The sequence below is a fragment of the Archocentrus centrarchus genome, chromosome 3 (assembly GCF_007364275.1).
Source record: "Archocentrus centrarchus isolate MPI-CPG fArcCen1 chromosome 3, fArcCen1, whole genome shotgun sequence".
NCBI lineage: Eukaryota > Metazoa > Chordata > Actinopteri > Cichliformes > Cichlidae > Archocentrus > Archocentrus centrarchus.
In genome coordinates, this window is record NC_044348.1 from 24,679,558 (window position 1) to 24,703,041 (window position 23,484).

The window sequence follows — 23,484 nt, forward strand, 5'->3', positions numbered from 1 at the left end:
AAATTATTAAATGTGTTTTAAGTTATAAACAAATTTTCCTTTTCTTTTCTTGCATTTGGTTCAAAACCTTCATGACCCAGTTTAAATAATAGCGTAAGATCTCATCTTAATCCTCTGCCTCACAGGGGCCATAGGGCCTAATAGCATAAGATGCTGTTGTGAAATTTACCTTCCAGAAAACATGTGAGAAACCATAAGTTGAGATCAGACCTTTAGGCTAAATAAAACACTTCCGCAAGCACTTCCCAGTACAGACACGCTCAAGAGCTCCCACTTTGTTGCCATTTTACTCCTCATACTTTAGGTAGAGGGTAAGAAGAGCATGTGGCCAGTCCACACATGTTTTTTCCACGCTCAATCAAAAAATATCTGATGGAATAAAAAAGAAATATGTCAGCGATGCTTGCAAGCTATAACAAGTCATAAAGCTCAAATACACACAGTCTATATTTACCCATCCTTTCCCCAGGCTGTGCCCCAAGAGTTCTTCACAATCCAATATGGCACGCCGTTCTTCTCAACGCCATAGCCCACCGCCAGGACTGCATGATTCACTTTGTCTGCTGTGTTCTTACACTGGGTGCTAAACAGACAACACTAGATCAATAGAGCACATGTCTTTTGTAGGGTGAGTGGGCTGATTGTCTCTTTCAATATTATACTGCAGCCTACATTTGCAAAATGTGGTATGTAGTTGTTTTGTATGCAGTTTTGTGACTGAGCTGCGGTGCAAACGGGCTGCTCAAAATACAGGAAATCCAAGATGCTGACGTTTTAAAAGTTGCTCATTTGTCTACTTCACAGTCATCACACACAAATTATTTTTATTCAAGTAGTAAAAATATGTTTGTATGTCTAATTCATTTTGTGCCTCTGAATATGGGGGCTATGTATAAAAAATAGTCTGCACGTCAGTCACATCTTGATGGTTTGATTTAAAATCCACCATGGTGGTGTACACAGACAAAATTAAAAAATGTGTCATTACCCAAAACCTTATGGACCTAACTGTAAATAACCTGACCTGACTAATGTGTACGCAAGCAGGCTGTTGTGACCTCCTATTATCGGTGAAACTGTAGGACACCACAGATTGTACTAGTACTCGTTATTTCCACAGTCCTTGTCCATGTCTAAATAACACTGTGTTGATGGATCAGAGATCAGAAATCCTGTTGTGTTATTGTATTTTAAGTATTTCCATAGCATCGTGGACACGGAGCTTTGCTGTGGTTTTGGATTACTCTTTTGGATTACTCTTCCCGCATTTCCTGATTGTTTTCATCTGTTGTTGATTGCTTCCTCCTGTGTCCTGCTCTCACCTGTGTACTGTTGTTGTTGTAATCAGCCATCTGTGTGTATATATTAAGTGTCTGTTTTTGTTTCCTGTCTGTATGCATCTATTTTATACTCCTTGTGTTAGTTAGAACTACTGCTTTGTTTTAAGGATTGTTTTGATTCATCTTGTATCATGCATTTGGGTCTGATTGTTATCATATTTCATAACATGTAATAAACAAGTAACAGGAACAAAATGGGGTCAGTATAATTTGGTCTCCTCTTAAGATGCCAGCCCAGCTGTACTTTTTCAATAATGGTAAATGCATAAGTGCTCGTTGAGTTATCGAGGTCCTGATCTCACCTGGAGTAAACGCCATCTTTGTAGTGCTTAAAATCAGCTGTGGCATCAAAGGAGAAGGTGATGGGATTGAGCCAGGCCACTGCATCAACCATGGCCTTTTCATCATCCTGTGAACGGGTAAACATAAATTTTAATAAATGACTGATTAGCTCAATTTATGAGGAGTTAAATTTTTACGATAAAACAGATTTAAAACGACTTGCCTTATTTCCACATTGGGTAACAACAAAGGCACGATTTACTGTATTGTGTTATGCTGTTAACCAGCAGTAGTACATGCAAAAGCCCTCACACTGCACATACACAGTACAGTTTCATGCACAGTGTAATTTCACCTGTTCATACACTCACCCTCGTTATATTGACAACATCTCGGACAAAAGCACCTGCAAGTGAAGGCTCAAAATGGCAGGTGTGTTCCTAAAACAGGAAAGACAAAACCTTTTTATTGCATTTTTTTTTTTGTCATGGTAAGTAACTTGCTTTGTTTTATTTTTTGTTTTTTTTTAAGGTTTTAATCCCAAAAATGTATACATAGCCTTTGTAGGGATAGTCGTCCTCTGTCATGAGACCTTTGCTGTATTTGATGTACTCAAATGCCTGGCTGGGGAGCCCACTGAAACAAACAGGTTGGCTGATGTGTTGAAATTCTACGCATACATTTTTCATTCTACTTCAGTAATATAAAATGTCTCATATGTTATAGTTATAGGCTAAAAATAATTAACAACTGAGTGTATGAGATGCTTCCTACCCGAAGCAGCCATAATTCCTGAAGTTTCTGGAACAGTCTAGTAGCTGCTGCTCAGACTAAGAGACAAATAAATAGCATTCTTCATTTATATGCAGCAGTGATACTGATATACATACAATAAAGCCTAGTTTACATTATGCAAAGACCCTGAAGAACTAATATCAAACGATAGCCTATATCAGACTATTCTTCAGCAATCTATATTATCTTATAATACAAATCTCTCACCAATGATATTAGTTTCCCAGTAGCAATAGCATTCACTGACTCCAGACAGCCAGTGGTGGAAAAGGTCCAACAGCTGCCACAAAACCCCTAAAAAAGACAAACACAGCACAACTCAAACAATTAATAATCCAGTTATGTTAAAGGAGCACTTCACAAATCTTTCAAAGAAAACAGAATGAATCCATCTGTAAACCAAACTGTTTATTTAATATATTTACTAATAGATCCAGTATATTCTCTCAGATGTTGTGACTGAGGTATTTTTTAAAAAATGTGCACATATAGTACAAAATTTTAAATTGAAAATAACTCAAGGAATTATTTGTTTTGCACTTATTGAAGGACTTTATTCATGAAAGTGGCCCCTTTCTTACTTTTCTCATAAAATATATATAAAAATCAAAGTGAAAAAAGTCAGTGTTATATTGTACTGGGACAAATTCAAAAGTGGCCGCTTTTATGAGCAAATTGTGAGAGAAAAGTCTTTTATACTACAGAGAACAGGGGTTTCTTTCTGTGATGCTTTTATTTAAATGTAATTAATTCTCCTGTAATTAAAAACGTCAGTGTTTTCTTTTCTGCTCCTCTCATGACTTTTTAAATCATACACACTGCACTTGTTCAAACAGGTGCTCTAGCTACATGTTTATGGTTTAGCAAAACATTTCTAAAGATTACACACAAGATAATGTTTTTAGAAAAGTACACTGTTCTTCACTATAACTCAAATAAAGCATAATAAAATACAAAGTATGCACCAATGAAGCACAATATTTCTTTAAGAAAAGGAGACTGTGGATGTTAAGTCTAAGAAAATTTCATTTAGTACTGTATGAGGATACCTGGTTCTTCACAGGAGTCACAAAGTTGCCCTTCGTCCTCCAGTCTACAAACTCAGGGTAAGGACCTGTCCTGCTGACATGATTACCTTTAGTGACTGAGCAGATCTAAATGATACCAGAGTCAAAATATTATACAGGAAATCAAAAATAAATTCCAGCACTCTTTATAAAAACATCAGCTTTGTGAAGTGTTATATAATCAGATGATTTACCTGAGGTTGGGTCAAAAGGTAAAATTTCTTGAATTCCTCAAACGTCATGTCTGAGAATTGGTTCAGGCCCACTAGATTTGAAAATGAACAGCAGCATGAAGACAGCATAACTTTTATGACCTTCTGAAGCTGTAAATATTATGTTTAGACTGGCAGTTTATTTGATAGTCTATTCACTCAACGGCCTCTTTGATAGGCACACCTGTTTAACTTCTCGTTAATCCCAACGTCTAATCAGCCAGTCGCATTGTAGTAACTCAATGCATTTAGGCGTGTAGAGATGGTCAAGATAACCTCCTGAAATTCAAACCGAGTATCAGAATTGGGAAGAAAGGTGATTTAAGTGACCTCGAATGTGACATGGTTGTTGGTGCTAGAAAGGCCTGCTGGACCATTTCGGAAACTGCTGGTCTACTGGGATTTTCCCAAACCATCTCTAAGGTTTACATACAATGATCTGAAAAAGAAAAAATTTCCAGTGAGCGGCAGTTCTCTGGGTGAAAATGCTTTTTGATGCCAGAGATCAGAGAATGGCCAGACTGCTTTGAGCAGGTAGGAACGCAACAGTAACTCAAATTGCCACTCTAACAACCGAGGTATGCAGAAGAACATCTCTGAACGAACAAGACAGCGAACCTTGAAGCTAAGAACAGAAAACTGAGGCGACAGTTCACATGAGCTCACCAACATTGGACAATAGAAGACTGAAAAAATGTTGCCTGGTCTAATGAGTCTCAATTTCTGCTGCAGCATTTAGATGCTAGGGTCACAATTTGGCATAAACAACTGGAAAGCATGGATCAATCATGCCTTGTATCAAAGGCAGTTGGTGGCGTAATGGTGTGGGGTAATATTTTCTTGGTACACTTCGGCCTCCTTACTACCAACTGAGCATGATTTAAACATCATAGCATACCTGAGTATTGTTGCTGACCATACCTGATATCAATCCCTTTATGGCCACAGTGTGTCCATCTTCTTTGTGACATAGCCCATTATCCTGCGTCCATCAGGATAATGGGCTATGTCACAAAGCTCAAATCATCTCAAAGTGGTTTCTTAAACATGCCAGTGAGTTCACTGTACTCAAATGGCCTTCACAGTTACCAGAACTCAGTCCAATAGAGCATGGCTGTGCAGCAGACAAAACTACTGCAACTGTATGATGTTATGTCAATATGGACCAAAATCTGTGAGGAATGTTTCCATGACTTTGTTCAATCTATGGCAACAAGAATTGATGTAGCTCTGAAGACCAAAGAGGATCCAACCTGGTACTAGCAAGGTGTACCTAACAAAGTGTCCAGTGAGTGAATATTACCTGATATGAGGAAGAAATTAGCGGTGAAGTGTTCTGTACTTGTGAATGAGTGATTCCCAGCATTATGGTGATCAACTGTCCGCTTATTTTGAGTGAATACATGGAGTCGATGGTAAAATTCCTTAGTGTCATAAACTTTGTTGTGCTGCAAAGAACATAAAAACACAGATATAACAAAGCATACAAAGGAAAGAAGATTCAAACATTGTTAAACTGCATGCAAAAAAAAAAAAAAACTCATTGGACTATAAAGTTTAAAGCTTTATGCATAAGTATTATGCACATACCTGTAACATCCACTCTTTGAAAGCATGTTTTTCTGATGGGACACAGAAGTTTTCAGTGAGTAAAGCAACACTTAAAAATGAACCTATTGTGCTTTTCTTAATTTTCAGTCATATACATACTGTTAAAGTGGTGGACGCTCATACTAAAATGGGCCAATCTTTCAAATGTTAAGGTCTGAGGTGTATGCATGTGAGCCAGGCTTCAGATTGCTCTAAAGAGTCCTTTTAGATTTTTTTATTCTTGGACCTGCAGACATCCCTCATCTCAAGGCGCACAGCTCTGACCCCACCTAGCTGCTCTTCAAAAATGTGTTTCTCAAAGGGAAAGAAGCTAAAACAGCAGGTTTTTAGACAGCAGATAAACTAATGGCCCACATCAAGGATCAATATGAAAATTACTATTCAGAATTCTGAATCATGTGCAGCTACTCTAGCAGAATAAAAATCTGGGAAATCTATTACCAAGATCATTCACTCGAGTACAAATTTGAAGGACTTCAGCCAATCCTCATCCATTCAGGGAGAAACTGTAATTTGATATAGCTGTAATTTCATATTTTACATGAAAACATTTGGAGTGCTCATATGAAATATACTTTCAGGACTTTCCAGGAAAATGGAAAATAGTATTAGCTTCACTTCTATGATGACCAACAGCAAAATTAAACTTACCTACAAAAATGGGGGCATTATTTCCTCCAAGACTGTTTTTACTTTACTGAACATTTTGCAAATGCAATCCAAGGACATGAATATTTCTCTCACCCCTTTCTATGCCTTTTCAATTTTAAGCAAATGCCTTTAAATTCTACCAACTACCTCTGTTGGAAATATAAAGTTTAAAAAAAAAAACAGTAATAAACTGATCAAAAGCTGGCATGCACTTACCTTTGAGTGAAATTAAAGGTGTTAAATGGACAAAGGTAAAAGCGGCAGAAATAAACCACACAACACTCAGAGCCATTCTCTCTGCAGCAGATTACAACAAGCTTTGAGGGAATCACGTCATTTGACTCATTTTATATTGACTACTTAAAAGCCCCTAACTTTGAACGCCCCTTTGAATTTCCCCCAGCAAAGCAAAGCAACAGGCATTAAGGTTATGGTTCGATGCACCTTGTTCAGAACAAACACTGCAGCCTGTAAGACACGTTTCCCCCTGAGAAAGAATAGATTTATTAACAAGAGGTAATCAGGAAAGAATACACTTTTATACAAAACTGGAAATACTACTCAAGCTTTTGAAATAGACTGAAAGATAATTCTCATATCACTGGGTATTGCTCACTGCAAACATTTGATGTGCCTGTTAGAGGGTAAAGATTCATGTGCAAGGGTGGGGTTTAAATACAGTACACATATTGTTCTAGGTATAGATTCCATTTGAACACGTCAAAGTGGTACATGCCTGCCACTTAAGCTTCAGATGTTTTTCTATACAAAGCCTGTAAAAAATACATATAAATATTTCAAGAAGAAGCACAATATTACTACTGTATAGTTCCTGCTAACACATCGGAATAGACAGGATACAGAATGTGTTACACTTATAAGTTGTTTTCAACATTTGTTTTAAAGTATCATACACAGAAAAGTTATTACAGAGTTGAACGATCATAAGGATAACACATTTCGAGGGATATGTTTTTTTAAACACATTGCACATTAGGAAATGCATCAGGCTGCCTGTACACAGTACTGTACACAGCAAATATTTCTGCTTTATCAGCAAATCGTAGAACAAAATAGTTTACATACTTTTGTGGAATATAATCCATTTCATGATTAAGGCAAAACCATAATGCACTGGCCAAAGAGGATAAACCATAACAACTATGCTATCACTGTCTGAGTGTAGAAGCTGGGAATTTAACTTCCTGAAGTGGCTCAATCTTGGTTACATCTGCTACATACATTGCCCAGTGCTTATACTGTATATACATCATGTTGCCCACCAGGGGAATAATGTAATAGTAAGCAAAGCATAAAAACCCATCTCTCCAAACAAAAAACAAACTCATCAGTAAATCAGCAGGTGTCAGTTTGACTCCAGCACTTTCAAATCTCTTTGTTACTTGGCGGCTACATAAAAACATCGGAGCACATGATTCAACTTTAGCCACTGCAGCAGTCTCACTTTAAGGGACTGAGAGAGGAAAAATGTTGTCCAAATTTGATAGTCTGTAGGTTTTAATCCTAAAGATTTTCATAAAATCAAATCCTGTTTTTGATCCTGTTACTTTTCTGTATTTTGCTGCAATGACATTTTAATATATTTACATTCAGCAAGTAGCCTGCCTCTCTATATCCTTGCAGATATTGTTGTCAGTCTTGTTCAGTTCAAATCGAACACTGAAATCTTAAGGACTACATGGAGGTTGATTTATATGGGAACATGTTTAAAGATAACTGCTGTTATGTGTGGTTCTCTCTTGATTTTCGGCGTTGACCATCATGTGTCAAATGAGACCATTTCTTTTGAATGAGTGCCATTTTGTAAAGGTCAATGCACATTCCCATTAGGATATGGCTAAATAAATAAAAAAAAAAACTTCATGTTAACATGGTATTTAAGACAATAAATAACATATAATTATTCTCTAACTATAGAAATAAAACCTCTCTGGACTTATACTCATTTCTAATAACGATTATACACGAGTCCATTGGGGAGCATATACTAAAAGGGGACTGCCTACTCTGTCTAATACAAATAATAGTCAATGTACATTTTGATATATTGTTTATGTACACTCCATATGAGAGCAGCGTGAGAGAGATCAACTTCACGATGAAGTTTTGGGTTCAATTCTCAGAGATGCTTCATACAGGCTCTCCTCATCCAGCACAGTACTGCGGTCGAGCAAGTACTTTGCCACCTAAAACAACAAAGAACACAGAGAGACCAGGTTGTTTAAGGTTTCCTTAATCGTCCATGTTTAGAGCAGAAAATGTTGAGTGACAGCAAGAAAACACCATTAGTTTCAAAACAGAACATTTAAGCAGTAGATGCTCTGGTCATAAAGTATACTGGCTGCTATGGTACAAATCCAGACTGTATTCACCTTAACTTATAAAAGTTGCATTCTTAGGCTTAAGTAGGTTTTGTCTGCAAGTGTACAGTTTTCACTAATTTCCAGATGTCTGTATAGTTGATGTTGTTTTCACCCAAAGTTTGTCTTAATTTTGTGTTATTTTCACTTGAAAGGCTCATGGGAGATGGGCAAAGCAGGGACAAGTTTGGGAACAGATCTACCCACAACAAGCAAGAAGATGACTGATGATTAGAAAACAGTTTGGTAGAGAAAAGCCATGGCGCAATGTGGTCCTGGAGACATCGTCTACAACAGAAGAAACTACTGGAAAGGCAGTTTTTAATATTTTGGAATGTGTTCAATATATGCTTATGTGTCTTTAGACAGATTTTGGCAATGGCATAGTGTCACTTACCACCCAAGATACAGTCATGAAGCTTTATAGGTGTGGTGATTTCAAAATGAAGTCTGAATTCCAAGATGGGCATAATAATGCGAACATGGATCAAAACATCAACTTGTTGACAGGATGGTGAGACACCATCTTAAAAAGGTCTCTAGTTTTGGTAAGTTTTGCCAACTCAGCCAAGTAACAACTGAAATATAATTTAGATGCACAAAACTGGAAATAGATTAAAAGTGATGTTTATTTATTTTTTTTAAATAGGCTCCAGCAATGCTGGTCTGTGCGCCTAGAGAAGATGTGTGGACATCTCTTCACTACCATGTTTTAACCTTATTAGTTGTTGTTTAAAAAAAATAGAGCAAAGAAAAATGCATTTAATTCCTTCTTTGCAATACTATAATCTGTATTTCTCGCTTTTAAGAGATGATCTGACTGAGCCTCTATTCTGTGTGGAATCTGTGTCTGAAGTGTTTTTGGCATCATTCTGCAGCCAGATTTGAGAAGGATGACACTGAGGTTCCAACATTGCTTGCTAAGTCCCAAATTTATACACATTTCTATCAGTGTTAATGTTTAACACCCTTACCTGCCTTAAATTTGGCCCATCTCCCTTTTAAGATGACATTTTCGTACAATTCAGGTCTGCTTTCAGTACAGCTGCTATTTATAGCTCGCTCACTGGAAGTCCTGTTCTGCATCCGTGCACTCATGCCTCTGCAAAGCCAGCTGGATTACCTCTATTGTGACAAAACAGTGATCCTTCAAGTTGATTTTCATATCAGTGAAGTGGTTGAAGTCATCAAAGTCAAGGGTTGGAAATGTGTAGGGGGTTAATGAGTGTTGATTGTGTTGGTGTGTCACAAAAAAAAAAAAAAACCTGATGCTCAACTTGTTTCCACTCCTTCTGAAGTTACTCTAAGTTGACAGTCTTACCTTAGGGCATGACTTAACACCGCACAACAATGTGAAGAAAAAAATATATAATTATTTTTTCGCATTGTTGTGCAGTGTGTAAAAAAGCTCTCCGCACAAAACGCGGGTTAGACTGAAACAGAAGTTGATGTTTATGATGTAATTGCAGAGCCCATAGTGCATGTCGGCCTAACAGGACTTCCAGGAACTGATCTAAAAACAGCAGCAGAGCTAAAAGCACTGAAGCAGTGCATGAAGATAACAATCTGTCATTGGCTAGTTCTCAGAACTTTTTGATCACACCTTATATTGCGATACTTGTCAAATCCAAAAACCGTAAAACGATTCAGACAAACAGTAACCTCACCTTTGGTTGATAATCAATCTTGTAAGCTGTTTGCTGAAATTGTCGTATCTCTCTGATAATGTGAGATATCTGAAGAAAATTGCAGAAAATCACATAAAATTCAAGCATGCACATTGTCTCATTAAGTCCAACAAAGAACAAAAAGATGAAGGAATGATGCACTTATTGCATGGATCACTTAGATGTGAAAAAAAATGGCAACCTTAACTCAAAACACAAAATGATATGAGGTTAAGGTTAGATGTTCTTTACCATTCTCATCTTGGAGAAATTGACAAGGTTGTCTTCGGTGTAGTTGGGCGTTCCCTCCTCAATGAAGGCCAAGTCAGTCAGGTACATTCCCAGATAGGGGACACATGGAGGGTCACAGCTAAGGACACCAGGCAGGTCAGAGAGAGAGAGCAACATTGTATAGGTACAAAACACAAAAAGCCTAATAACACAAAAGGTAAAAAATAAAAAGAAGTAAAAACCTGGTTTACTTACTTCTTCAGAGCCTCTCTCAGGTTTTTGAATCGGCCCTCTGATGACACCAGCTTTTGTAACTTGTCAATTACAGTCTTTGTCTAGAAAATGGAGAAGGCCAAAAATGTTACTGCCAGTGGCTAGAAATGTAATCCAAATCTTTTACCACAATTTTATGAACTGAGGATGACAATGACAGCATTATTCAACAATACCATTATCAGACTCTCTGAGAGCATGCTGTCTTTCATTCATTTTGTTCCACTTAAAAAAAAAGTGTCCTTGTTTTGATAAAATTCAAAACAAAATTAAAGCTTGAAATGCACATTATGGTCGGAGAAACAAAGATCAAGGAAACAGTCTGACGCTCGGGGGGGGGACTTGATTTCTTGCCAAGAGCTCAAATGAGATGATAATATAACTTGTACATGGGCACAGTGTACACACTATAATGCTCTGACAAATTAACAGGTTTTATCTCATTTGTGAGAGATCATATGAGAAATTTTGATACCTGCTTGGAAACTTTGAGCCACGTCTTCTTGAGGCGAAAGATGGAGCTGCGGTTGAGAGAGGATGTGATCTCCAGCACAGCGTTGTAGTTGTGGAGGCAGCGACAGATGTCGGCCACTGCCACCCATTTCTCGATCACTGCCACCCGCAAGTTGACATCATCCCATTGCAGGATCTCTGTGGCAATCCCGTTACTGATCTGGCCAAAAAGAAAGAAATACATGGTGATATCCATCCATCCATCCATCCATCCATCCATCATTTATTTTAATATTAATACGTACATCATTAAAATGCTTGGTTGTTTTCATTATGTACGGGGTTCTCTCATTCTTGTCGTTCTTCATCCAGCCCTGACCAAAGAACTCCCTGTACAAAACAAAATGTTGTACAAATTTTATCTGATTGTTTGTTTGTGTGCATGCATATACACAAGAGTATAAGAGTGTATGCCTGTGTACTCACTCGTATGGAATAACCTTAAAGACCAGGTGGTCCAGCAGTGTGAGTTGTTCAGCTATCTCCAAGGCAGAATGACTCTCAAATGGTTCGGTCTTAGAGTCCTCCATGGCCTGAACATAAATAAGCAGAAAAACGTATTACCACAACTAAAGCTAAAAAAAACTGCCACAGGACGCCTGAAAAGCTCAAGAAAAAGGAGCGTTTTATTTTGAAAAGGTTTTTTTGTGGTCTTCTCTCACCATTTGAGTGATCTCTTCAAGGGTAACCTGGTTGTCTCCAGGGTCCTCCTGGGTTAGTGTTCTATATAAAAGAAGACATAGCTGTTACATGTATATGGTTTTTGATATGTGTTTTTTTTCTTTGGTATAAACTTGATATTCATAAAATTCCCACCTTAATCAGTTACAGTGTCTATTAATTTCTCCTTTTGTTCTTTTTGAATTTGGCTTGTTAATGTTTCACACAAATAGTTTATGGTGACAGGTTTGTTAGATAGCTTTTCAACTTTGTTTTGTGTTGTTGTACCCATTTAAAAGTCTAGCCTGTGTTCCACAGAGGAACAGATAACACTTCTGGGACTGATACTAAGCAAAAAAGTTGAAAATTTAGGCCAAGTTCTGGGCTGCATTTTCTCTCCAGTTCCTGTTTTTACTACATAAAAAGAGTTTTTGTCTTCAGAAATGCACTTACAGTACAGAAAGTTTTTTCCACTGGGTGCTCACAAACGGTTGTGTCATATATGACTGTAAGAGCAATCAAGCAATGATAACTGAAACCAACCTGATAATGTTGGCAGCTGCCTTTCTTTCCTGTGTAAGCAGCTCTGGGTCATGCATCACCTCCTCCAGGAAGCTGATTACTCGCATTTTCAGCTCTGTGTTCAGCTCAAAGTCCTGAGGATCCATAAACGAACAACAAAAGTGTCATTAGAGAGGTGTTGTCTTTCGCAAAGAAACAATAAAAGGGAAAAAGAAAAGAGAGGCAGGGGAACTGTACCTGCGAATGTTTGGAGACCCAGTGACGCAGCACATTCAGGACTCGGTTTGTGGCGGCTCTTCTGATAACAAACTCTTTGTCCCCATTCCTCTGGTCTGTTGGGAAACCTGGAACCAGGTTTGACAAAGTTGCAGTGAAAGTGAACTCCTAAAGCACAGACTTGTGTGATATATCATCAATATTTTATGTTTTTTTTTTCTCTCAGTTTATTTTGCTTCAAAAAACTACTGGTCAAACTTTTTCAAGGTTTTGATTAGAATATGCAACAGGATACCCACATAAGAAAAAGAGAAGTGGGGCTAACATTGAGAAGATAAACTATAGGAAGATACAGAAAAGAAGACAAATGTGGCCTACATGCTGCTTCGTCACATTGCAAGGTTGATGACAATCTGTGCTGAAGAGAATGAGGGGATGTTTGTTGATTTCAACATTGTTTTGTTACTGTAGTGCACTAAACATAGTAGGTTTTGTTTGCCCAGTACATGTTTCTTGCTCTTGACAATCTACATGTTTTGCTCTGTGTACATTTTCAGCGTTTTTTTTTTTTCCCTCATCACTGTATCGTATGACCATTTGAGGAAAAATATGTTTGCCACTCACAAGACAGACAACTGCTCTTTTTTGTGATCTGAAGACTATTTACTCTGACACACTAGGTATCAGTGAAACAACCAATAATAGAAGATGAACAAGCTTCTAGAGTTTAAGTCATGCTCATAAAATGTCCAAACATTTTGACCATGCTGGTTTAAACAGTGTCAAAAGCACTTTTCTTTTTGTTGCACTGATCCAAAATCTTTATTTTGACAAACGTTTTAAAGGCTTTGGTGACCTACAGCCTTTCACAGGTTAACTGTAGTGCTTTCTTGCATCTATGAATTGTGCTGGGAAAGACATCTTCAGTGCTAAGAACTTCAAAAGTGTTGTGATAAATGTGCCAAATCAATGGAGAAACACGGAATCTTTAATAAATGCGTAAAATCAACAGAGAACTCCCATTGTCTGACTTGTTTGAGTGCCCCCTAGTGGGGAAGACACTAACCTAAATAATGTCAGCTGATCTCTGTCCAGTCTCAACAATATCTCAACACAAGCACAACTTCATGAGCTAGTATTGCTGACATAGTTTTTAGAGACTGCTTCACTGACTAGGTTCCAGCAAATCACTAGCAGAGGACAAAGGGAACTTCTGGGTAGTCTACAAGTAAACACAGGTAGTAGCTCTCTCATGTGACTAACCGGTGCTGGCGAGAGACATACGACGATACTTCTCCTTGGTTGGCGTGCCTTCATTGGCACCAGCAGTGGCAATGGCAAAGGCAGAGGCAGCAGAAAGAGCACTCCGGTTGTTGTCCAGCTCCCGGCAAGATGACACCACCATGCCATTGTTGAAAGAAAACAGAGAAAACTCTGCAGACAGAAACACAAATGATTTAAGTCAAACTCATACTTAAATCAATATTGAGTTTCTCTGAAAAATAACCATTATAAGAACACTTTCAGTGTACCTTTCTGAGCATCTTTTAATTGGTTAAACTGCAGGAATGTCTTAAAGACATAAATACCTGGGTGATCCCTAATTTCCTGCTTCTAAATTCAGATAAAACTGAAGTTCTTGTGCTCGGTCCTACAAACCTTAGAAACATGGTCTCTAACCAGATACTTACTTTAGATGGCATTACCTTGGCCTCCAGTAACACTGTGAGAAATGTTGGAGTCATTTTTGACCAGGATATGTCCTTCAGTGCTCATGTTAAGCAAATATGTAGGTATACTTTTTTGCACTTGTGCAGTATTTCTAAAATTAGAAATATCTTGTCTCAGAGTGATGCTGAAAAGCTCATTCATGCCTGTATTACTTCGAGGCTGGACTATTGTAATTCATTATTATCAGGCTGTCCTAAAAGCTCCCTGAAAAACCTTCAGCTGATCCAAAATGCTGCAGCTAGAGGCCTGACAGGGAATAGAAAGAGAGAGCAGATTTCTCCCATATTGACTTCTCTTCGTTGGCTCCCTGTTAAATCCAGAATAGAATTTAAAATTCTTCTCATAGTACCATATCACCCCAATAGAGCACTTCGCTCTCAGACTGCTGGCTTACTTGTGGTTATTAAGAATAGAATGGAAGGCAGAGCCTTCAGCTTTCAGGCCCCTCTTCTATGGAACCAGCTCCCAGTTTGGATTCAGGAGACAGACACCCTCTCTATTTTTAAGATTAGGCTTAAAAGTTTCCTTTTTGATCAAGCTTATAGTTAGGGCTGGATCTGGTGACCTTGAACCATCCCTTAGTTATCCTGCTGGGGGCTGCTGGGGGGGGGTCCCCATGATGCACTGAATATTTCTATTCATTGACCTCTTTTTACTCTGTTTATACCCCACTGTGCATTTAATCATTGGTTATTATTAATCTCTGTCTCTCTTCCACAGCATTTCTTTTGTCCTGTCTCTCTCCCCTCAGCCCTAACTGGTAGATGACTGCCCCTCCCTGAGCCTGGTTCTGCTGGAGGTTTCTTCCTTTTTAAAAGGGAGTTTTTCCTTCCCACTGTCCCACCAAGTGCTTGCTCATAGGGGGTCATTTTGACTGTTGGATCTTCTCTGTAATTATTGTAGGGTCTTCACCTTACAATATAAAGCACCTTGAGGCGACTGTTTGTTATGATTTGGCACTATATAAATAAAACTGAATTGAACTGAAATCTTGCAGGATTAAGCTGAAAGGTAAATTGTTTATTTTGTATACACAGTACCATATGTACATAATCAAACTAAGTTGTTGACCATCAGAGGGCAACAGCGAGCTAAAACAGACAACAGAATGCATCATGCAGCTCAAAGTGGTTACATTGTACACTCCACTGTGTCTGCCTCTCTGCCTCCCTCCTTCACTCCCTCCCTTCCTCCCTGCCTTTCTCTCTTCAGCCGGGGGCGGTATAGAAGAACACGCACATCGTTGCTAAGGTACAAGGTTTCCTTCCACCTACTCACACAAGGCACTGGCTTCCCTTGTATTCAGCACCGTGGGAAGAGAACACACTGGGGATGAATTGCGCCTGACTACCTTTGGGGCGGATGCTCCCTCTCTGTATGCTACGAGGAGGGCCAGGAGGCTGTGGGTGGTTTTTACCAATACCTTTATCGGCAGCCCCCCCCATCCCCCCAAACAAAAAAGTTTGATAGAAATCTGCTGTGGCTATATTTATTGACCTCTATGATTTGCTCTTTAAACACTTCTCACATGCATACTGTGCTGGGTGGTAAAAATACATCATGCTGACTTTGACACTAACTTCGCAACTCTTTGATAAGCACAAACTATAAAATGGGAAACAAAAGCAATCATGAAAGCTACTTTAACATTTTTATAGCATTTGAATTGTTTCATATCAGCTACATAAGGGCGAGAAGAAGCAAATAATTTGACAAACATGTTTCGCTGGCAAATGAGGAGATTAATTTCATTCTCATGTTCTCTGTCCAATAAATATGAAGCTGCAGCCATAGACTCTCGGTTCATCACAGCAAGAATACACACATGGGAAGAGTCTTTAGACCACAGGGTGAAATAGCCAAATATGTTATATTCGAAAGTTTGTTTTTTTTTTAAATGTACCAAAATACATTAATTGGCATCATATCTTCTCATGTTGTTATGTTTGATGTCTTGGCAAGCATGTAACCCCTTTTTTGTATTGATTAAACAAACAAGGTTAATGTTAAGTTTACACACTGTCTCAGCTAAGCTAACCAACCTGCTGGCTACAGTTTTTTTTTCAGATGAGAACACAAGAGTTGCAGAGATTTTTAAATATTAGAAACTGAATGCATTTCTGTTTTTATCCTTTAAGGTCCTCTCCCATCCTTAGAAAGTCAAGAAATATTTAATCTGCACACTGGCCTGTAATGCGTGTCTTTAGTGCAATTCCACTGGGCTAATCCTTCTTTTATTCCATTTTTGTACATTTTTTTATGGAGGATGTAGCATATGAACAGAAGGCCTGTTGATTTTTTTCTGTTGACATGATGTATTATTATTGATTTTATTTTGTCTTTTTTTTTTTTTTTTTTGCCAAGGCGGTCCACTGGCAAGTACTGCATGTCAGGAACACTATCCATTAAGCTGCTCAAATTTGCCAGCTCTTACAATCTTGCCAGCTCATTTGTCTTTTTAACTGGTGGGCTGGGATTTAAAAGTAGATCACCAGACATTTTTAAACAAGCTTTGGACGTGCAACAGCTTGAACAGCTTAAGCAGGGTCTGTAACACAATAATTGTACTCTACCTGAGTTTTTTGACTTGACGTTCTTGGGTGTTGATGGTGACTTAGGAGGGGACATTTCTGCTTCTGCGTCATCACTCTGACTTGGGTCTTCATCACACTCCTCTCTTACAGACAGATCTGAACAGACAGAGACGTTCATAGTTGAGAAAAAAAAACAACAACATAGAAGAAGACTGCTAGAAATGTAAAATCATAGGAGACAAAACTGGCTGTTGCCCAGTTGAGAGCTATCTTGTACTGCTCTGTGCACCAAAAAACATTCAGAAAAACAGAAAAGTAAATAAATAATAAATGCTAAATAGATAAATAAATAAATACGTGACATGGTGATAAACTGTCCCTTTAAGTTCTAGAAAAACAAATATTCAAGTTTCTTGTTATGTTGGCTGCTCTTTTACTGATACATCAAAAAATAAAGTTTAAAAAGACTTTTTTAAATTTAATTTCTAAAATTTTTTCATAATTTTCATACTTTTTCAGGCTTAATTAATACAGAAAACACATGTTACTAGTTTAACAGCGCAGTATAAAACTTGCAAACTGTTGCCACAGTATACATCAGCCTTGCTGAAACTGAAGAAAATCCCTTGAAGAGTGGCTCTGACCTTGCTTGCTGACAACTGACTCTTCAGCTTTGCCTTCAGCTTTGGGCTCGCCCTCGTCAGGGATTTTGCTGGCCATGGTGCTAGACACGTAGAGCTTGTTGATGTCGAGGGTGGTCTTACTGAAGGGTGACATGGTGGTGTGCATGCTTGCATAGCCATTGGGAGAACAGCTGAGTGCAGCCAGGTCCAGGGCTTTGCCCCCTGTGATGATGGGGATGTTGAGCGAAAGTTTACGACGGCGGTTGGGAGAGGACGACTTGGTGATGGAAAGAGGAGGAGGAGAGGAGAACTTGCGGCTGGCACGTGGTGATGTGGGTGGCTCGCCGTAGAGGAGTTTACTGTTCTGACTACTAGCAAAGAAAAGCTCCAAAGAGCTACAGGAAAGGAGCGAGTGAAAGAAAAGAGAAAAAGGAGGTACATGTGAAAAATGAGAAGTAAAAAGAGCATCATTCACTGTTAAAGAGCAACTCTTTTTTTTAATTTGTGGAGGGAAAAATCCCACAATCTGATTGGGGCCTATAGCAAAGAGAAGAAATGGTTATAATGGGGGATGTATGGTGCACTTTGTGTCTGTACACAGAGGCAGCGAGAGAACATGGGAGCATGTTAACCAGAGGGCTCTTTGGGAGCTCCTGACTTTTTTTTATTTAAGCTACACTGTTTAAGACAGCATCCTCCTTGCACTGAGAGCCACCCCCTCTGAAGGCCTATAAATAGCATGTCAAGTGACAGTGTGGGAGGCACGGGTGCTGCCAACAGCAACCAGCCCAGGGGAGGCCCACAGAGGCATGGAGAGAGAGAGAGAAATGGGGAGCCAGATAGTGGGGAAAGTTGGAGAAGGAGATAGAGGTACACTGCAAAAAAAAAAAAAAAAAAATAGCAGTGGCGAAAACAGTGATACAGAGAGGGAGGGGGTGAGAGGAGCAACATAGTGGATATGGATTCCACCACAGCAAAGGCTGCTGGCTGGGAGTGGGCAAATGGGAAGCCTCCAGCCCTGTATAGTGTTAGTTGCAGCCATGTTGTGTCTCCTTGCCTAAAATTAGGAAAAACAGTAATTTAAGGTGATGAGAAGAGCAAAGATTGGAATGATGAAGGCTGGGAGACTCAAGATAGGACAGGGGCAAGAGAGGCAGAGGGCAAAGTGGAGATTCAAGAGAAGAAGCAACTAAAGCAGGAAAGAAGAAAGACAAAAGGAGATATTTAAGTAAGAGATGAGAGAGGAGTGTGACAAAAAGGAAGGAAGAGGAGAGCAGGGTCTGGGTGCAAAACACCACCATCAATATTTAATACCGTAGAGCTGCTGCAGATGATGGGAGAAAGGGAGAGAGGGAGGGAGGGAGAAGACGAGGAGAGAACGAGAGGGTGGGGTCCTGCAGCAGAGTAAAGGGTTGCTATGGTGACAGCGCAGCGAAGAGAGGGATGGTCAGACTTGTGGAGAAAAAGATAAAAGTGAGAGAATGAAAAAGGGGAAGGAGAAGAATGTGAAACAAGAGGAGGAGTTAGGAAGAGGTGGGTGGACGCAGGACTCAATTAACTGTGATGGTGGTCAGAAAAAGTCTTGGTGTGACCTCTCGCGGCCTCCTTTCCAGTCCCTTCTCACCTGGGCCGGTATGATAGCATGATGGGCTGCTTACAGACATTCTACGTGAGAAACTAACTTACACTGGAGAAGTTCAGTCTCTTCACTGCATCATTACTGCACTATTGCTGCATTCTCTGGGAAAAAATGTGTGGAAATCACAAACTTTGTTCCTTTTTTTGCATTTGTTGCAAGTTACAGTGATCACCCTGGCAATGAGGTACTTGTAGAAGTTTTAACTAAGAAACAGTTTACTCTGATCTGTAAGCTGTCCACTTAAATGCCAACGGAGAATGTGGAGATACAAGAATGTAGACACAACTCATAAGAAAGGCCTTGAATTTGTCAAATTAGTAAAACAAAGTTAACTATTTATCCATCTATCTATCCACTGATAGTGCCTTTCCAGATGTACAAGCTGTCAGTTCAATAGGCAATGATGTGTCCTCATACTATCAGGAAAGCAGGCCTTTGAATTAAGTGCTGAAAACAAGCTGGATGGTCTCTCTCCTCTTTAGTCCAGAGGCTGTATCATCTGACCACAGAATAGTTTTACATGTTAAATGAACTTTGACCCACAGGTGATGGAGGCATTTCAAGATCATATTTGGATATTTTGTATTTATTTATTTATTTGTCAGGGACCATGTACAACATTAATCTCCTAAGAGAATATGAATATCAATATTAATGCAATGCCACCTGAAGGTCTGAAGTTCACGGGCATGGAATAAGAATTTTTGGTTTGGTCCCTTTCACACAGAGATTTCTCCAGATTTTCTGAATCTTTTGATAATGTTATGTAATGTAGATGATGAGACATTCAAAGTCTTCACAATTTTATGTTAAGAAACAATAATCTACTTGTTCCATAATTTCCTTAATAATTTTTTTTTTTTTTTTGGCAGACTGGTGAACCTCTGCCCATCTTTACTTCTGAGAAACTCTTCCTCTCTAAGATGCTCTTTTTATATCCAGTCATGTTACTGATCTATTGTCAATTAACTTAATTAGTTGCAAAAATGTTCCTCTGAGCTTTTGTTAAAAGAAGAGGGAATACTAGACAGTGGTCCCAACTTTTTTGAGACATGTTGCTGCCATCAAAATCAAAATGAGCTAATGTTTTTCATGAAATAGTAAAATGTCTCCATTTAAATATTTGATATGTTTTCTATGCTCTACCGTGAATGAAATTTGCAAAGCATTCTGTTTTTATTTAGATTTTACACAGTGTCACAGCTTTTTTGAAATTGAAGTTGTACTACAATACATATTAAGAAATGCAAGATTGGTAATGAAAGCTCAAAACCGATAACATCGAAGCAATAAGGCTTTGGCCTGCAACTAAAACACAGTTAGTGTGAAAATGCTCATACTGTGAAGCTCATAAAATCCCTCATTAAACCTCCTGGAATCATCTCACTCACCGTGCAGGGATGGCACTGATGGGCTTCTTGTAGATGGTGATGAGCTTGTCCAGCACTATATCAGCACTGGTGAAGACACGGTAAGAGTGGAGGAAAGTGTTCAGGAAGTCAATGGAGAGAAAGCGCAGGTCGGTCAGCCTCTCCAACAAGCGCTCCACACTGGCATAGCGAATCTGCAGCACCTTGCAGGAGTTCATCATCTTGCTGAAGCGAATGTCAACATCATCACAGTACAAGCTGGTGTCTGACCTGCATAGGAGGTCAAGTGAGGTTAGGAAAGTTACATATAGAGATGTAGCTTCAATTACTCAAATTAAGCACCCTTCAGTGGCCACATGTGGGTCATTGATCAAAATATTTTACGGTATTCTTGGTCTGTATCTTCTTTCAGCTCCTGTCTTAAGTTTGTCATTTTTCATGTTTTACGCTCTGTGTTCTTCTTGGTCCATATTTAGTAGCTGACTTTTGGATCGTTTTCAGTTTTACTTCAATAGTTTGTTTTCTCTGGTGTCTTGTTCTGTATTTTACTTCCTCTCTGTCTGATTATTATAAACACTTTTAATTGTGTCTCATTCCTCTCATGTGTCAGATCCCCAATTAGTCCTCAGTGTATAAATAGTCCAGTCTTTGTCTGATTGTCTGTTGTACTCCATGTTTTCCTCCCATGTGCTTTATGTGTTCCTCATCTCTGTTTCTCCCTGCGTTTACAGCCTGTTTATGTCAGATTTTTGCACTTGGATTTGTTCACCTTTAGGTGCTTTTTCTAGAGTTTGATTATTAGCTTTTCAAATAAAGCTTAAAGCTTAAATGCTTTTTTTTTTTTTTTTTTAGTTTTCAGTGTTTTTGAGCCACATTTGGATCCACCTTTTGAAGTGAATTTTCTTCTGGCATCTATGTGTATATTCACACAGAAGGCCAAGAGTTTTTTAGGGCTAATGTTAGCATTATGCTTCTGTGTCTGTACTCCTCACAAGGACAGTGTAATTACATACTCTTCGTCTGAGAGTTGGTGAAGCCTTTCTTCATCCATTTTCACTCCATTTGTTATGTAATACCAATACGAATCTCAATACGTGCATGTACAGTGCTACAGTCTCACTTGATCATCTGTGGCACAGTGACTTTACTGTTTTCCTCAAAGGCGTTCATCATCAGGCCATTGCAGCGGATGTTGTCAATACACTGTAAGGCAGGAAGACAGACAATGAGTATAACAAACTTTTGGATGCTATAGGCTTGTTGTGAGTGCCTTAATGATTATGTTCTCTATCAGCATTTATCTGATCACGTGCAGCTACAGTAAATTCACTCTCTTTCCATGATTCCTGTCCTATATAAGTTTTAAAAACAAATTGGTTAGTCTGCTGACAAAGTCTGGGGACTTCTGGTGTAGCCAGGATATTCAGTTAGTGTATAACAGATATCCAGTATAAGGCTTCCTGTTTTGTGCACTGATCATTGTTTATAAATTCAAATAAAGCTTTAAAGAGAGTCAGCTGGCAAATACATTACATCTCTTTTCTTTCCACACATGAACTGTTTACTTGCATGTAGTCAGAGCATGCTCAGATGTGACCGGCCAATAGATCCTCAACTAAAATCAGAATAGCACCTAAAATCTTGCCCGTTTGGAATGTGTTTATTGAAATTATTCTGCATTTGACCATCACTTCATTCTGACAATGTGTGTAGATTAGCAGAGTTTGGGCAGTGCTGTTTAAATCTGAAGCAACAAAAACTTGAACATAAGCAGTGAGACATACCTGGCTGATATCACTTGTCCATGCTGATTTCTCCAGTCGGGATGAAGCCACCAGGATCACGGTGTACGGCTGGCTATCTTTGGGTTCCACCATCAATTTAAAGTCCAGATGTTCTGTGTCCTGACCACTCCGCTCCCCTTTGGCTGCAAGGCATACATTCAAAAACCTCTAAATAGGAAAGAAAACAATATACTCGCAGCAGATGCTTTTAAAGTATACTTTAGAACAGATTAGCTACTGTTTTTTTTTTTTTATTTTTTTTTTTTTAGTTTACCTTGTTTTGCTGCATATGTCATGCATAGATTTTATATTGATTTTTACATTCAGAAACATTTCCCACCAAATCTCAAGGAAGTAAAATCAACTGCATTGGTGATGTTTTACTTTGCAAATACTGTACAACATTGATGACATTCTGCAGCCAGTTTTGAGTTAAACACAAATGCAAATGTCATTATTAAATTACTTTGTTTTGAGCTGCCTATAAAAGCTGACTTCAGGTGATTAAGCAGTGGCAGTGGCAGTGGCTTTACGTTCTCTTTCAGCACCCACTTATCTGGAAAGTGGGTGCTGAAACCACAGCACTGTAATGCAGTGATCCATTGGGGTTACCTTGATGAAATCATTTGCAACCAATCAGTCAATCAACCATTATGACTAATTATATTGGCCAACTTTCACAGTAATAAATAAATAAATAAATAAAATTTGCTGTAGAAAATTCACTTTCTGACACCTCTGACACTACAGGTAATGTGGGGATGAAGAGAAAAAAGTCGAAATAATGAACTGAGTCACTTTCTTCAGAAATAATATGTTACATAAGCAGAGCATTAGGGTGCTAAAATTCAGCCGCACCCCACTAACACAGTTTTTTGTTTGTAACTGTGAAAATTTTGTTGGTAAAGTGAGAAACATATTCCAGATTCACTGACTGTTACAGCTCCCTGTCTGTTTGTTACGTCTGTATGGTTTTCATGTATCGCTTCATTTTCCAAGCACTTCATATAATAAACTCTCTACAACTTCTAAATGTATGTATATAACAAGAACACATTTGAATCCACTGCACATAATAACTCACACTCATCATCCGTCCCCTCCGGCTCCTCCATCAGAGTGCAGTCTATGAGAGAAACTACTCCATTCTGTAACAGAATTGAAAGGTCAGAAGGTCACATTCACTATCAAGCCCATCCTTTATGGATAAAATATTTTGCAGCTGCTAAATGTGATTATAGAAATTTATAAATAATGTAATATAACACAAAAGAATAAGTGAATTACTCATTTAAATGATAATTATTAACTGTACATGAAGTGTTTCATAAATGTACCTTACATTCATGGAAAGTGAATTTGTACTGCTTTTACAGTACTTG

The 23,484-nt window shown here is 38.6% G+C and overlaps 2 protein-coding genes across 2 annotated transcripts in view; both read right to left on the reverse strand.

Annotated features, from left to right (window-relative positions):
• Nucleotides 1-293: 293 nt before the first annotated feature.
• On the reverse strand, nucleotides 294-6,250 carry LOC115778106 (pro-cathepsin H-like). Its single transcript, XM_030726137.1, has 12 exons — nucleotides 6,175-6,250; nucleotides 5,287-5,318; nucleotides 5,039-5,144; nucleotides 3,679-3,749; nucleotides 3,467-3,571; nucleotides 2,625-2,711; nucleotides 2,397-2,452; nucleotides 2,177-2,258; nucleotides 1,994-2,062; nucleotides 1,643-1,749; nucleotides 455-583; nucleotides 294-369 (listed from the first exon to the last, which is right to left on the reverse strand). The coding sequence occupies exons 1-12, from the start codon at nucleotides 6,248-6,250 to the stop codon at nucleotides 294-296; spliced, it is 996 nt and encodes a 331-aa protein (XP_030581997.1).
• A 217-nt stretch (nucleotides 6,251-6,467) lies between these two features.
• Nucleotides 6,468-23,484, reverse strand: part of LOC115778297 (ras-specific guanine nucleotide-releasing factor 1-like) — a 33,250-nt gene continuing 16,233 nt past the window's right edge. The window contains exons 11-27 of the mRNA XM_030726362.1: nucleotides 23,187-23,250; nucleotides 22,103-22,245; nucleotides 21,439-21,521; nucleotides 20,340-20,588; nucleotides 17,331-17,704; nucleotides 16,726-16,842; nucleotides 13,685-13,855; nucleotides 12,443-12,549; nucleotides 12,227-12,339; nucleotides 11,686-11,746; nucleotides 11,450-11,556; nucleotides 11,269-11,353; nucleotides 10,986-11,183; nucleotides 10,493-10,572; nucleotides 10,259-10,376; nucleotides 10,007-10,075; nucleotides 6,468-8,165 (exon numbers count right to left, since the gene is read on the reverse strand). Coding sequence (XP_030582222.1) covers nucleotides 8,073-8,165; nucleotides 10,007-10,075; nucleotides 10,259-10,376; nucleotides 10,493-10,572; nucleotides 10,986-11,183; nucleotides 11,269-11,353; nucleotides 11,450-11,556; nucleotides 11,686-11,746; nucleotides 12,227-12,339; nucleotides 12,443-12,549; nucleotides 13,685-13,855; nucleotides 16,726-16,842; nucleotides 17,331-17,704; nucleotides 20,340-20,588; nucleotides 21,439-21,521; nucleotides 22,103-22,245; nucleotides 23,187-23,250 — 2,232 coding nt within the window. The 3' untranslated portion in view covers nucleotides 6,468-8,072. The remainder of the gene's footprint in view (nucleotides 8,166-10,006; nucleotides 10,076-10,258; nucleotides 10,377-10,492; nucleotides 10,573-10,985; nucleotides 11,184-11,268; nucleotides 11,354-11,449; nucleotides 11,557-11,685; nucleotides 11,747-12,226; nucleotides 12,340-12,442; nucleotides 12,550-13,684; nucleotides 13,856-16,725; nucleotides 16,843-17,330; nucleotides 17,705-20,339; nucleotides 20,589-21,438; nucleotides 21,522-22,102; nucleotides 22,246-23,186; nucleotides 23,251-23,484) is intronic.

What these genes read in the sequence shown, in the direction of transcription:
- LOC115778106 (XM_030726137.1), bottom strand. Translation starts at nt 6,250, where the DNA reads ATGGCTCTGAGTGTTGTGTGGTTTATTTCTGCCGCTTTTACCTTTGTC. An exon ending in ACCTTTAATTTCACTCAAAG is followed by an intron (nt 5,319 to 6,174) that starts GTAAGTGCATGC and finishes GTGTCCCATCAG; the next exon opens with AAAAACATGCTTTCAAAGAG. An exon ending in CTGGGAAACTAATATCATTG is followed by an intron (nt 2,453 to 2,624) that starts GTGAGAGATTTG and finishes TTTGTCTCTTAG; the next exon opens with TCTGAGCAGCAGCTACTAGA.